Raw genomic sequence first — 13,656 nt, 5'->3', positions numbered from 1 at the left:
ATTAAGGCTTTTGCAGGGAAAATATTTTGACTATTTATTATAAAGCTATATTCTTAATGGCTTCAAATTAAAATTATTATTAGAATTCTCTAAAATAAAACAAAAACGAAACTTTAAAAAATATTAGATCAACTCCCCCCACCACCACCACCCGAAATGTGCATCTGTGTGAGCTTTTGGGGTAAAAGAAAAAAAAATGGACTTCAAGAGGAAAGTTGTTGTCTTCCAATCCAGTCATCTTATTTAAAAAATAGGTCAATTATTCATGTAGACTAGCCTCAGATTTGCTCTTTATTTTCATTAAGGAGCATTTCTCACATCTAGTGGCCAATGGACAACCAGAGAGTTTGAATCAAAGTCTAGCCGAGCCCTGCTTTAGATATAGATGGTCCAGTTGGATGGCCAACCTATGAAACCTAAGCAGCATCTGAGATGCAGCCAGTGCTCCAAATACAGGTATTATGGCCTTAATTCAGATGGCTGTGCTAAGGGTTGCATCCAAGGCCACAAAAGTGCTGACCTTGACCATCTCCGGCCTTTCTTGGTGCTCATGGAAGGGGATGATGGTCTCACAGGACTGGATCACTGGGCTGTGTTGTCTTGGCTTTACTGCTGGTTTTATTGCTTGTGACACCCTCAAAGAGTTGGACGTGGCTCTTGATCACTTGGATAGGGAGAAGACCTGGCACTTTTGAGGGCATGACTTGTCTCCTTGCAGACAGCTGAGCCCTGATGCATCCTTTCCAGGAATTTTATAGTGGGAGCAGTGAAACTTATGTTTCTCACGGCCCAACCTTTGGATGACTCCTATTTTTTTGTCTCCAAACATAGCTCAGCAAAAATCAGACACTCATCTATTTGTTTATTTTTTTCATAGCTTGTTATGTTTTTAAATGTTTGAACCCACTTTTGACTTAGTGGTTGAACAACAAAACAACACCTAACAAAAGAAGACCCTTTTTTTTTTTGGCTTTGCTTCTGGTACATTCTTGTCCAAATGTGTAACATATTCTCCCCCTTGAATTTTATCTCCTGCTGTGAGGTAGAGTACTTGCTAGTGAAGCTGTAAAGGTGTCCTCACGATGTGCATGGATAGAAAATCCTGGAGAAATTTGACTGGGAATCTTGTGTATCTGGAAACCTTGAAAAAAACACTGGACTCATGCTCCCTAGCTTACAGTTGCTAATACTGCTTCACACAGATCTCCAGAAACACCCTTTGCATCCCCCAGTGACTCTCCAGGCAGAGGTGAAGCCACTGGGCACAGTGAGAGGCCAGATGCAGAAATCAATACAGACATCATTTTATAATTAAAAAAATTGTGCGTTTTGACAAACAGCAGTTGTGAATCTCCCCATACCACCTAGTGTAGAAAATGCAGGTCTGGAATGCAGACATCTGGTATTTCTAACAGCGCATATAACAATTTCATAATGCTGTGCTTGTACTAACCTCCTGCATTCAGGTACCTAAAGGCAGCCCCCATGTTTGACCCTAGCTGCTCTTAGAGGGAAACAGTCCTCTTCTTCCAAGACATTATCTTCATAGAAAGGTTATCATTGCTGCGTTTTGTTTGCAAATGCCTCTGAAAATCAGCATGTGGGGCAGGAAACATTTTTTTTTATTAAAAAAAGTAAACAAGAATTTTAATGATCTTTTCTTCTTCTTTTTTTTTCCCCTTTAAAATGTCCATGGGAAAATAAGGCTACTTCTCAACTAGTAAACTAAACAGCATCGTGGCCAGTTCTCAGCTTTGTCTGACAGTCTGGCCACATCCCTATTAAGCTTTTTAGGTGCCTGAGCAGTGCAAGTTTCCCTGTTGGAGCACCGCACTGCTTAACTTACAAGTATAGACAGAGCTCCAGGGGCCTTTCTTAGCAGAAAGAAATGGCACTTTTCACAGAAATGCACAGACACCTCAAACTCACCAAAACAGTGGCCTGCTCCGAGCACAAATTCCCAGTGCAGAAAAGGGTGGACAAGACTCCCAGGATGGGGATAGAGGAGCCTGTGTTCGGAGAGGAAACTAAAGAAACCCAGGATTCTTAACTTAGCAAAAGGAGGTTGACTGTTTTCTATGAAAGGCAATGGGGAGAAAAAAAAGCACCAGGAATAGAGGAGACCTGTTGCAATGAAACTGGAAAAAAATATTGAATATAGTTGTAAATTGAGTGAGAATGGAAACTGGAGGCAGGTTTGTGACCACAGGAGCTTAAAGAGCTCTCAGATGCCACTGGGGAAGGAGCCCCAGTGAGCTTTAAGACAGAGAGGGAGGAACCACCAAGGGGTTGCACAGCATGGAGCCCCTGGAGACAGAGGACTGAACCTGATTCAGAGGCCACCAGCAGTCCCATGTGGTTATGAACCCCTTTGCAAGGTGCCTTGTCCCTCCCATGGAGACCCACAAAGTTAAAGCACCAGCTGAGAGCAGACACATCCAAGCCTTCCCATCACAGGGCTGCACCAGGCTGTGCCTTTGCATTTCCACATCTGCATGTCTCATGGGGCCAGTGCTCTGCATTGGCATGAGCCACACAAACCCAAAGCCTTGAGCTCTTGTTGCATCCTCATTCTCCCCTCATCAGTGGCAGAATCACATTGACTTCCAGTTCGCATCCGGGATGGAAGCAGCAACGTGGGCTCCCCGTTCTCGCTGTCCCTCCCTAGAGAGGCTTCCTGCAGGCTCACGTGCACACATACAAAAGCACGTACACATACACACACACACAGCTTACAGACACAGACAGACGCACGTCAGCGCGGCCACGCAGAGCTCGGCTCAGCGCCCGCTTGGTTCCCTTGGTAGCTGTGTAGACATGGTTGTATCTGCTCGGTTTGGGTTGCATCTGTCCTCTCCAGCATGCTGCTTTGGCTTGGTGGGCTGAAGGACTCCACTGCTCTAACACGGTCAGGAAAGGTGTGGAACCAGGAGGGAGAGCCTGGAGACAACCATGAATGGCCTGTCTCAGGTACCAGGTGCCTCGAGTTTACCCTGGCTAGACTGGATGTCCCCATCCTTGCTCATCTAGACTGTGGTTATCTCTGCCCTCCATGCCACGCAAAGCTCCTTGCACTGAAAGGCAAGAAAATATAACATCTTAAACTGTCTTGTATTCTGCCAAACAGGCAGGGAATCCTATGTGTTTGCTGCAGGTCCAAAACATATTGGTGGCAACTCATTAAAGCAAAATTTCTTCTTTTAATTTTATAGCCACGCTTTACTAAACAAAAGTCCTTTTCCTCCTTTTGAAGTTCCCTGCTTTGGTGGAAGTGTGTTGCTACAGAGGATCCAGGACTTGCTGGTGGTACTGGGGGAAATGTCAGTCTGGGATGATTTCTCTGTTATGGGATCTCATGGTAGGATAAATTTTCTTCTTTGCGTTACTGCTTATGGGGGTAACCACACACCACTATACTGACAATGAGATCTGGAACATTTGTGGCTCCCAGTATAACTTTTAGGGCACACAGATGACCTGTGGCCAACTGGAATTCCGATATAAATGTGTCCATGATGTGTCCATAATCCGTACCATTAGCAAACTTAATCTAGTGTATATTGGACTCAACAGAGCACGCAAACAGCTCAACTTCTCAACACTTTTTGGGTTGCATCCAATTCAGTTCCCTCTCCTTCACCTGCCAAGAGGGCTCTTTTCCTCTGGTAATCAGCTTCTCCCTGAAATGACCAAATGGACCTTATGCCTGGAACAGCCAAGGTTGAGGGTCAACTTTCTGAGGGTGACTTTGTGGAAAGATGGCCTGAGCCTGCAAGAAGGTAAAGGGGAAGAGAAGAGGGATTTTTTCACTGTTTTGTGGCTTGCCCTTGAATCTCCCCTTAGGTTTCTGCGTACAACCAACCATACTGGAGCTGTGTCAGCCTCTCAACTCTTGCAGGGGGCGGAGGAGAAGGGACTTCTCAATGGAGCTGGATAAGTGCACGTGATGGGTTCACATGTTCTCCATGGTTCCTGCAGGTCTTGTCTTCTCTACAGGCATCTTTGGCCCATCTCAATGCCAAGCTCTGCTTCTCTGCCCCATCACCAAGACCAGCTATGGGTTCCCTGTTTGCTCCTGTTACCTCTGCTTCAACGAGGTCTTTTTGCAGCTAGCTGTTAGGTGGAGAGCCCTTGTGCTGCCCCGTCTTCTCCCTCTCCCCTATCCTTCCCTCTTCAGTCCCCGCTTCAGCACAGTGAGAACCGGCGGGAGTTGATGTTCATCTTGGTGACCCCGATGAGCTTGAGCGGCGTGGAGAGGCTGAAGGAGCTCATGAGCGGGAAGTCGCAGAAGAGGTCGGAGAGCTCGTCTCTCTCCTCCAGCTCGTATGTAGCATCATTGAGCATGCGCTGGTGCAAGTGGCAGGTCTGCTCAATTTTCAGCTTGTTGATGTCGCTCCGAAGACGCATGAGCTGCCTTGCCAGCTGCTGGTCCTGCAGGCGCATTTCTGCCTGAAACACAAAGCAGGGAGGGGGAAGGAAGGGGTATTAGCAAGGGCACATCAGCTTTTGCTCCCATGCTGCACCCAGCTAGAGTAGAGACTGCACCAAAATCATGGTAAAGCTCAGCTAGAGGTTCCACCCTTTACAGAGAACTGGAAGGGCAGATGGCGTGGAAAGGAGGTGTCTTCCAAGCCAGCAATGCACCCCGGCAAACCAGTGCTTGGGATGGTGATTTTTTACAATTCAGGTAGTCTGCGCTTAGTCAGAGTTCCAGGAGCACTACTTCTTGTTTTTACCTCTCTGCTATGAAACTGGAATTAAAGCCAGCCATGCCAAAGTGTTGGCTTGGGGTATCAGTCAGCACAGGCTTCAGAGCTGTGTCTCAGAGCAATCCTAAACAAGTCTAAATTAATTTTGCTCATAAGGGAGCAGCCGCAATGAGAAGTGGCAATTAGAGGTGGAAAGCAGCAACTAAGAGAGCTCCAGAGACCCAATCCCCAAGTACTCAGGCCAGGTTTCCAGCCTGCATAAATCAGTGCAGCTCTGCGGGGTTGTGCTGGTTCATGACAGCTGGGAACGTGTCCCTCCACATTCCCCATGGCTTGTCTTGGTGTTTGGAAGCGGCTCTCAGGATAGGCCTCCATGGTTTCCCAACGGAGACACACTGACTATCCTGTGGGCTAATGAGCCAAGCTTTTCTCAGAGGGTTTGTCCTCTCTTGGCACTTAACTTTGGAAGGTGGAAGACTCAGGCATGATGAAAGGAAACAGCTCTTTTCATTCTTTTTTTATTCAAACCTATAATTAAGTGGAAAAATTGTTGCCGCAGGATATTGGGGGTAGCAAGGAGGGAGGTGAGCACTTAGTGAGATTCACAGCAAGGTTCAGCTTTTATCCGGATAAAAGTAGTAGGCAGTAGAGTTAGAATAGCAAATACCAAGAACACGATTCCCACTCCCTCACCTCACTGTTTTTTTTAATCCCTTTTTTTTTTAAAAAAAAAAAAAAGCAAGAAACCACAAAAGCCACAAAGAAAAGAGAGTGGTAGGAAATAAATCAAACAGCCCTTAGCAAATTCTGTGGCTTAAACCTCTCTGTAACTACTGGAAACCAGGGGAAGCAAAACTGGGTGGAAAATAGTCCTCTGTCCACCCCAGTGTGGTGTCCTGTCTTCATCACAGGACCCAAACCACGGTGAGAAAGGAGCCACTCGTTACCACAGCTCCTGGTTTTGATCCCCAGGGAATTGCAGCTCTTCTGCCCCAGCACTGCCAGAATAATATAATATAATGTTAATAACTCAAGCTGATTTCTTCTCACTCCTGGTGCTGTAGCTAGGCAGGCAGCATGGATGAACGTGCCTGAGCGCTCTGTGCCAGTAATTGGGCTCCACCTCGGTTGCCTGGAGAGGATTAAGCCGCTTTTGTGCAAAATTCAGACCCTCATTGTTGGCAGGGTTGAGGCCATATACCTTCCTTGAGAAATCACTATCGCCTTGCAGGCCTCATAACCCATGCCCCCGGCACAGCAATGCTACTCTGCAGGTTTTTCTCCTCCCACATGATTTGCAATGAAAAAAAAAAAAAACCATGGTGACTTTTTCTCCTGTTTCACAGAATGCTGCAATGTGACATTTTATCAGGAAAGTGATCGCAGCCGCTATTAAACTGGCCCTCGGGCACTCCTTGTCAGTATATCAAGCTATGGAAATGTCAATAAATGTTTTTATGAAAGGTTTTTTTTGAGGAATGTGGGATAAAAAAGGACTTAAAAATGAAACAGGATGCCATTATGGAGAGAAAAGCGACTTGGAGATTTCTATTTTTTTCTCTGCAAGCTCTTCAATTCTTGACCTCTTCTTGCTCCCTGTGTGTTTCTAGGAAACTGTTTTGCTCTTGTGCAAGCCTGAAAGCAAAGATGTCTGTGGCGTGGCAGCAGATTCATCGTGGTACCCTGATGTGCTCACACCTCCCATCACCCTGCAGCCGACCTGATCTGACCTGGTGCTCCTCGAGTTTGCAAAAGCAGCTTCTTCTCGCTCAGCTGGCCTGTCCATGAGACGGACACAGCGCTGCATTGTCTGCTGAGATGCAGGGGCAACATTACCCTCGGGGCCCGTCTGCACTCATCAAAAGAGACCGTTTCCTTAGACACGGCTCTCACTGGCTGTGCCAAGGCATGTCATGTTCTGGGGCTGAATGGGGAAGGAAGGAGGATGTGTCAGACGGATGCCATGCATGGACTGGCACAGGCAGCACTTTCCCAGAGAGATCGAGTCCTCTTCTTGCCTCTGTGAGGGCTGGGACTGGGATATTGCCCTTCGGATTGTCCCCGTGAAGGGGAGCTGCCTCTCTTTGTCAGAGGAAAGAGAATGGGAGAGCACAAAGGCGGGTGGTGGATGACGGAAGGATTATGCACACAGTGAGGACATGGCATGGGAGATGATGGCTGTCACCGCCCGGACCCTTTGGGAGTCCCCTCAGCTTCTTACTTGCTCGGAAGTGCCTTGTGTGGTGACAGCTCCCAGGGTGGGGACACATCCATGGGAGCATTAACGCTGGGAACAGCCTCTTGCTGCTCCCGCTCATGACCAAGGCTTGGCTCGAGATGCGAAAACTCTGCAGTCCCTCCACAGACTTGTTCTTTCCAACCCTCACAGTGTGGTGGGGTTGTGGCTAAGCCACTCTCTGGTCCAGCTCTCCCCTGGAGAGGGATGTGCACCTGCCTGGAGGTCCTGCCCCTCTGCCAATCAGACCACCAACTTTGCTGGATGATCCCAAATTCCTCTTGCTTTGGGGTCATGCTCTCACATGCTGCAGGCCTGTTGGGACTCTGCAGCTCTGATTTACGAGGGTGGGAAGGTCTGCTGTGGCCATGTGGCTATGCTAGATGGGATGTATGAGCTTTTGTCTTTTCGTCTGAGAAGGTGACACTGGATGTTGCCAAGAGTAGGCAATCCGGGAGAAAATGATGTTATGTGTTCAAAAACACCCAGAATAACAGCAGAACTGGGGTCAGGACCCAGAAGTCTTCATTCTCCTCCTTCCTTTTCCCAGACACTCTTCAAGAACATTAGAAACATATAAGCCATCAAGGCCAAGGATCAGACCATTGCTATGAATGATTAATGATCCCTTTTTAAAGTGAACACTGTTGGATCAACAGAGATCCACAAAGCTTCTTGGAAAGAAATAATAGGATTACAGTGTCCACATCACGGGAAGTTGTGGGTCCAATGCAGAAACATTTTTAAGTGTGTTTTGTTCACACAGACAAACTACCCCTTGGCTTTCTATATTCCAGCCTCGCTTCCACAGGCAAAGCTGCATGGCTGGAGCACTCATGGGATTCATGAGCTGGTGGTCTGAACTGCCCTTGGTGGCAGGGACAACCTAACCCAGGCCTCCCCGCTTCCTGGCAGAGGAGGTTCTGCAACTGCCAGACCAAACCTGGACCACAACATCCTGACTGAGCAAATCTTATGAACTCAGGAAGGTTTTTCCTGTTTGGACTCATCATCTCCCAGGGAGGTCTAAGAGAGAAGAAGAGAACATTTTGGGAGCATCCTTGCCTTTTGCGCAGTCTAGGTGGCTCAAGCCCAAATATATGTATCCCAGGATGTAGCCCGGACTTGTCTCCAGGATTTTCTTACCCGTGCACTATCTGTATGGTCATAGATTGGAACGTCTGAAAGTTCTCATTGCCATTGCTCTATCATTTCCCCTGTGCATTGCTGTGTGGGGGACAGCAGAGAACACCCCAGGTAGCAAGAAAGTGTGGAGTTCTTCTGGACCTCTTCCCAAAGGAAAAGTGGCCCATGGGCACAGACCCAACATGAGGTCCGCGAAGCACAGGATGATGGCATGGGGAGAAATGGCTGCTCCCAGGGGGCTTATTCTTTCTATTTGCAAAGATAAACAAGCCTAAAGCAAAACAGGTGCTTTCCAACTGAAAGCAGACACCTTTGCTGGCTGCCTTATTAGGATACAAAAAAAAAAACCCTTGCTGGATCTGTTGGAAAGATTCCCAAGGACTTCATTAACACTCGGGTCTAGTTCTTAATCAGTCTGGTCAACTATGCACTCTGGTCAGGCCTTTCTAATTGACTGACCAACTGGACAGAGATGTTTGCTGATTTCCTTGGAGAGCACTTCAGACATTTGGGTCTCTTTTAAAGAGTCTGTCCTACACACTGGCTCGTACTCTGATTTCAGTGCAAAAAAACAGTGAATTCAGGAAGGAGAAAATATTTTCCTCCTGGACTAAAGTCAAAATTGTCCTAAGACATACAAATTGGCACTGGGATTCTGTCCTTTAACCCCTTCTATTCATTTAGGAAGAAGAGGACTTTGAGGGCCCATTTTTAGAGCTGAATTGTCCCGACAAAGTTCAAAAACACAGCCTGGCCATTCTGATCCTTGGGTCTTTCACCACCTTTACTTTCTGTGATGTTCCAGAAATCTTGCTCCTCCAAGGTGAGATCTGGATGTTCTTCTAGTCTGTGCAGAGCACACTTTGGAGGTTCTTGCATGCCCTGGCTGGTTTATGGCCTTATTTTCAGCAATGATGAAGAGTGTCCACATCTGACCAAGTAAAGGCAAACAAGAGGGCAAAGAAAAGACAGAAAGTGTTAGCAAAGGAAGTTTTGCTAACACTTCTGAGAGAGCTGCAAAAAAAAATCAAGAGCAGGAATTTGCCTGTCTGAATAAATAGGCTTTTCAAGGCCAGGTTCTCAGCAGGTCCCATCTGATGCCTCTGGCTGGAGCTCAGCAGACATATGTCAATCCTATAAACTGGGGCCAGGCCTTAATGGGCAAGACACAGAATCAGGCTCTGCGAAAGGTCTTGCATGGAGAAAGATCAAGAACAGCAGATGCACAGTAAGACCTTGGGTTTGTCCTTATCTTCACTTCAGGGCATGGGGAGCTAGCACCTGGTCTTCTCTGGAGATGCTGAAGCAAATCCTTTGCAGCACTGAATAGCCCATTTTTTTGCGGACTGGGAGTAACAGCAAAAATTAAAATTAAAGTCGGGCACTCCTGGGTCACTACTTTGATAAGTAATTAACCATCCTGTAGCACCATGGCCTGCTGACAGTTTGGCCATATAAGTACTGTTTAAATCACTTAGTTCCCAAAAGAGGGTGGTCCCAAGGACCAAGTTGTTTCTAAGGAATGGTCCTTAACAGGTTTCAACTCCTGAAGATCTAACTGTTTGGCAGGGTACAAGCCAAAACTGTGCTGGGGCCATGGTAATGCTACAATCCAGCCCACACCATGCCAGGGGCTGTGCTAGAAATAGTGCAAAATGGGTGATGGAGCTTCAGAGCTCATGTCCTGGCACTGGTGTATTTTGCTTAGTGGAGATATAGGCTCGTATCCTTGTTTCCTGGTTAGAAGTCTCCATTGGTATAGCCATATCCTGCTCCAAAGGCTTCCCATTTGCTTTAATAGCATGCCAGGATGGGTTAAGGAGTCAGGCTTCAGCTCTGAAATCCTGCTGTGTTGCACCGAATGGAAGCCTGTTCATTTATTCCCACAGGATCTGGGTTTTTACCCTTCAAACATAATGTAAAATGCATCTGTGTTTTCCATCATACTTGGAAGCTATGGATGAGCTGCGTCCTGACTGTCTGCTGGCAGCTGTTACCCAACAGCAGTGCCTCTGACATAGCTATTTAGTTGTGTGGTCAGTCAGATGCGTGCTCCCTTTTTGGGGAAATTGTTCTAAATTACATGAGTCACATCCAGATTCAGTGAAGATCGGTATAATTAAGAGCCAGGAAAAATGGAAAGTGAGCAACAATTAGGGTTTGCTTTGCCTTTTTTTATACATTTAAATGTTTAGTTTTTCATCAAATGATGATTTATATACCACATCCCAGTCTGAAGGGTAGAATTGGATTCCAAGAAAATTTATACTTCCATCATGGGCAGAATCCAAAAGAACAGACCAAACCCCTTTAAGTCTGGGGCTCTGAGAAGGGAAATCTGCTCCTTGCTGCTTTGGGAGATCTTGAAACTTGGGATTTACATCAAATTAAGATTTTATCACAGATGAAAGCAGGGACCTCAATCCTGGTCTGACATCAGGAGCTGATATTCTCCACAGCCCTGTGTGATTTTAGGAGATCAGCTCAAAACTTATTGTAATAGTCCTGGATTCCTGAAAGTACTGTATTCACATCTGAAAGACACAGTTCTGAGAAACACCTCAGTCACCAAAAGTGCTGACATTTAAAATCTCTTCTGTAAATAAGTTCTCTTGAGAGCAATCTATCTAGGCTATAAAGCATCAGCAACCAAAAAAAGAAAAAAAAAAGTCAAAAAAAATTCTTTGGAATGAGGATTGCAAAGACTTTTTTTTTTTGAATTATCATTCACTATTTTCCTCAAAGACTCCCAGAGTTTATCAAAAGCAAACCATTTGCACAAGAACATTTCACAAGCGCATCTGAACCACACACGCTTTCCCATTTTTGAATTGCAAAATTGCAAATATTGCTGCTATCATGACAGTTGCAAATAGAGATTGGAGTAACAGGCAAACACCCAACCAGGCAATGGAAACAGAGCTACGTGTCATCACTTGTACCCAGTTCCCAGGCACCTGGGTTATATAATAAAGCTTCTTCATTGCAATAAGGAGGAAAGGTCAGTGGTTAGTGTGGGGGCACTTGTGACACATACGCTTTGATGCTGGGAAAACCACTCAGCCTCCCTGCTTGCACCTACGCTTGGGAAGAGCATCAAGGCTCATTCCCCAGCCTCTAAAACAGCTGTCACAAGGCAGCCACATCCTTCATATTAACCTCCATTGGCCTCCAGAAAGGATGTGCTGCAATCGGTCTTCCTTGGCTGTGCTGACTGCGTCACTGGGTTGGGTGCTGCCTTGGTCAGTGCTAGTTGGCTTAGGCCAGATATGATTTTGACAGCAAAAAGTCACCAGCTCTCCCCTTGCACTGGGAGGTCTCAATTTCTTCCAGTCTCATCCCGAGTGTCTGTGGGACTTTATGTCCCCACCATAACAGCCAAAGACATCATGTTGATCAGGTACTGTAGGCAACTACCATCTCACCTTATAACTACCCTGTACTTCACCTGGGGCTGAAGACATGCATGAGTATGGAATCACCTGCATTTTTATTCTTTTCTTTTCTCTCTCTCTCTTGAAAGAGCACAGTCTAACAGAGACAGGAAGGCACTTACCAGTTCCTTTCTGAGCCACGTCAAAGCTTCATCGATGCTCTCAAAACCACCTATTTTCCCTGAGGTAAGAGTCACCTTGTCCTGGGAAGAGCTCCCATTGAGCTGTAGCTGCACCTTGCTTAGAGGGACAGTCTCCTCCGTGGCCTTTTTGGCCTCATTTGCCTCTTCCTCTCCTGTTGACTGGGGGCTTTTCCATGCCTGTTCCTCCAGCTTTGCCTTCCATTCCAAGTACGATGGACGCCTGGTTTCAAGTCTCAACTTCTCCGTCAATGCCTTGAGGCTCCTCAGGTGATCATCGGGAGGAACGGCACCTCCCGAGCTGGTATCTGTGCTCTCCAGTGCCTCTTCTATTTGAATTTTAGGCAGAGACATCCTCAAGCAGCATAGAGGTGGGCTGTGCAGGTCACGAGCGGAGGTGGGAAAGGCTCAGAGCTGGACACTGCTGTGGTGTGATGGACCTAGGTCCTTGGAGGATGTCTGCATCTAAAGGATTCCCCTTTCAGGCACCGTGCTGTCCCTGGATGAACACCTAGAAAAAAAGGCAGAGAATTGATTTTGGTGGTGAGACACAAAAGGGATGGAGAAGGGGAGATGGTTCATCCTACAAGCAGACTGCAGCAGATGGAGAGAGGGCTTTGGAAGAGGCACAGTGCTAAGTTGCTCTTAGCGAGTGTTACCTCACCTCAGACACGACTGCTTTTTGGGGGCAAAAACAGACAGGTATTAGCTTTTAGTGAAGCTCTTGGTTACCTACACCTCCGATCGTAAGTCAAGAGGTCATGAAAGGGTTGTCAAAGATGCCAGGACGCATTTACATGCCCTTCTGGGGCTGTATCATATATCCCAATGCCCGCCAGAGCCAGTAGTTGCTATTGCTCAGGACAGGGGTATTTCCTGGTCAATGTGTGCCATTTTGATGATTTTCTGGCTGTCAGTTTTTTCAGATAGAGAAAACAGGGACAGATGAAATAAGACTTAACTCAAACATCTCCCAAGAGTTTGATCCAAAAGGAGAGTTGGAAAGAAAAAGTGGGTTAACCCATTCTGACTGCTGAACTGTGCTGGGGGAGCAGTCTTGGCACTGCTTAATTCACCAGGGTGAGTATATGCAGGGAGGCTTTTCTCACTCACTCCGCACACTACATGCATTTTCTGTACATGGAAGATGACTCTTGGAAACCTTTTGGCAGTGGATCGGCACTCAGGAGACGGGAGTTTTCATCCCAGGTTCTCCTCTGGGCATCACACGTGGACTCAGAGGCTCCATGTTCACACTCTGCACCGCAGTTTCCCTCTCTTCAAAGCTGGGCTAATGATACCTCCCTCCCTGAGACCCCTGAGACAGAGAACTCGGGCGACGGTAGTATCAGATAAGAGACTTTCTCAAGGTCGTGTGTTCATCTATGGCTGAGCTAGGAATAGATCTCGTCTCTTATACACATCCAATGCAAAACAAATACTTTTTGCCTGCCTGGTAGCATGCTCGAAAAGATCAGTCAGGATATATGGAGTTTTTTCTAGCTGGATGCGCTAGAACACTGTAATATGAGTTACTCAGCCATTCTTTTCCCTTCTATTTACGCCCACAAAGATGTGTGTAACTCTGAGATCCAGACCATAATTATCCCTCTCAAACCTTTTCAGTAAGAAAATTAAATTTAAAATAAACACTAACAGAGAGCAAGGTTTATCCCACAATTGTGTGCAGGCACATGAGCTGAGTGAGGAGTTGATAATATACACACAGACAGTCCGGGGGTGGAGAATTAGTCATGTTGTGGTCTTGTTCCTACTCCTATTTATGTTAATGAGAGTTTTACGGGGAGCAGGAACAAATCCAGGCACTGTATCAGGTTAAAGCCAACAATTCTCACTTCTGGAGCTGCATTTCTTTCTTTCTTTTTTTTTTTTTTCTGTTGAGAATGACCACATTGAGTTGAAAGCAGAGCACTTGGAGAGCCAGACCATTTGCCAGCTCCTCAGCTTACGCTCTGTGGGGCTGAAGGCCT

General features: G+C 46.5%; 1 protein-coding gene across 1 annotated transcript; it reads right to left on the bottom strand.

The window, feature by feature from the left end:
* Positions 1-3,837: 3,837 nt before the first annotated feature.
* Positions 3,838-12,171, bottom strand: FAM167A (family with sequence similarity 167 member A). Its single transcript, XM_088534353.1, has 2 exons — positions 11,648-12,171; positions 3,838-4,449 (listed from the first exon to the last, which is right to left on the bottom strand). The coding sequence occupies exons 1-2, from the start codon at positions 12,017-12,019 to the stop codon at positions 4,186-4,188; spliced, it is 636 nt and encodes a 211-aa protein (XP_088390479.1). The 5' UTR covers positions 12,020-12,171; the 3' UTR covers positions 3,838-4,185.
* Positions 12,172-13,656: the final 1,485 nt, after the last annotated feature.

This window comes from Tinamus guttatus, unplaced genomic scaffold (assembly GCF_059628265.1).
Source record: "Tinamus guttatus ecotype Peru unplaced genomic scaffold, ASM5962826v1 Tinamus_guttatus_pri_ptg000548l, whole genome shotgun sequence".
In the NCBI taxonomy this organism is placed as follows: domain Eukaryota; kingdom Metazoa; phylum Chordata; class Aves; order Tinamiformes; family Tinamidae; genus Tinamus; species Tinamus guttatus.
The sequence above is the reverse complement of the archived record's forward strand: the minus strand, read 5'-3'. Positions and strand labels throughout refer to the sequence as shown.

Coding starts and splice junctions, on each gene's coding strand:
- FAM167A (XM_088534353.1), bottom strand. CDS start 12,019: ATGTCTCTGCCTAAAATTCAAATAGAAGAGGCACTGGAGAGCACAGAT. Junction 4,450..11,647: donor CGTGGCTCAGAAAGGAACTG/GTAAGTGCCTTC, acceptor TTTGTGTTTCAG/GCAGAAATGCGCCTGCAGGA.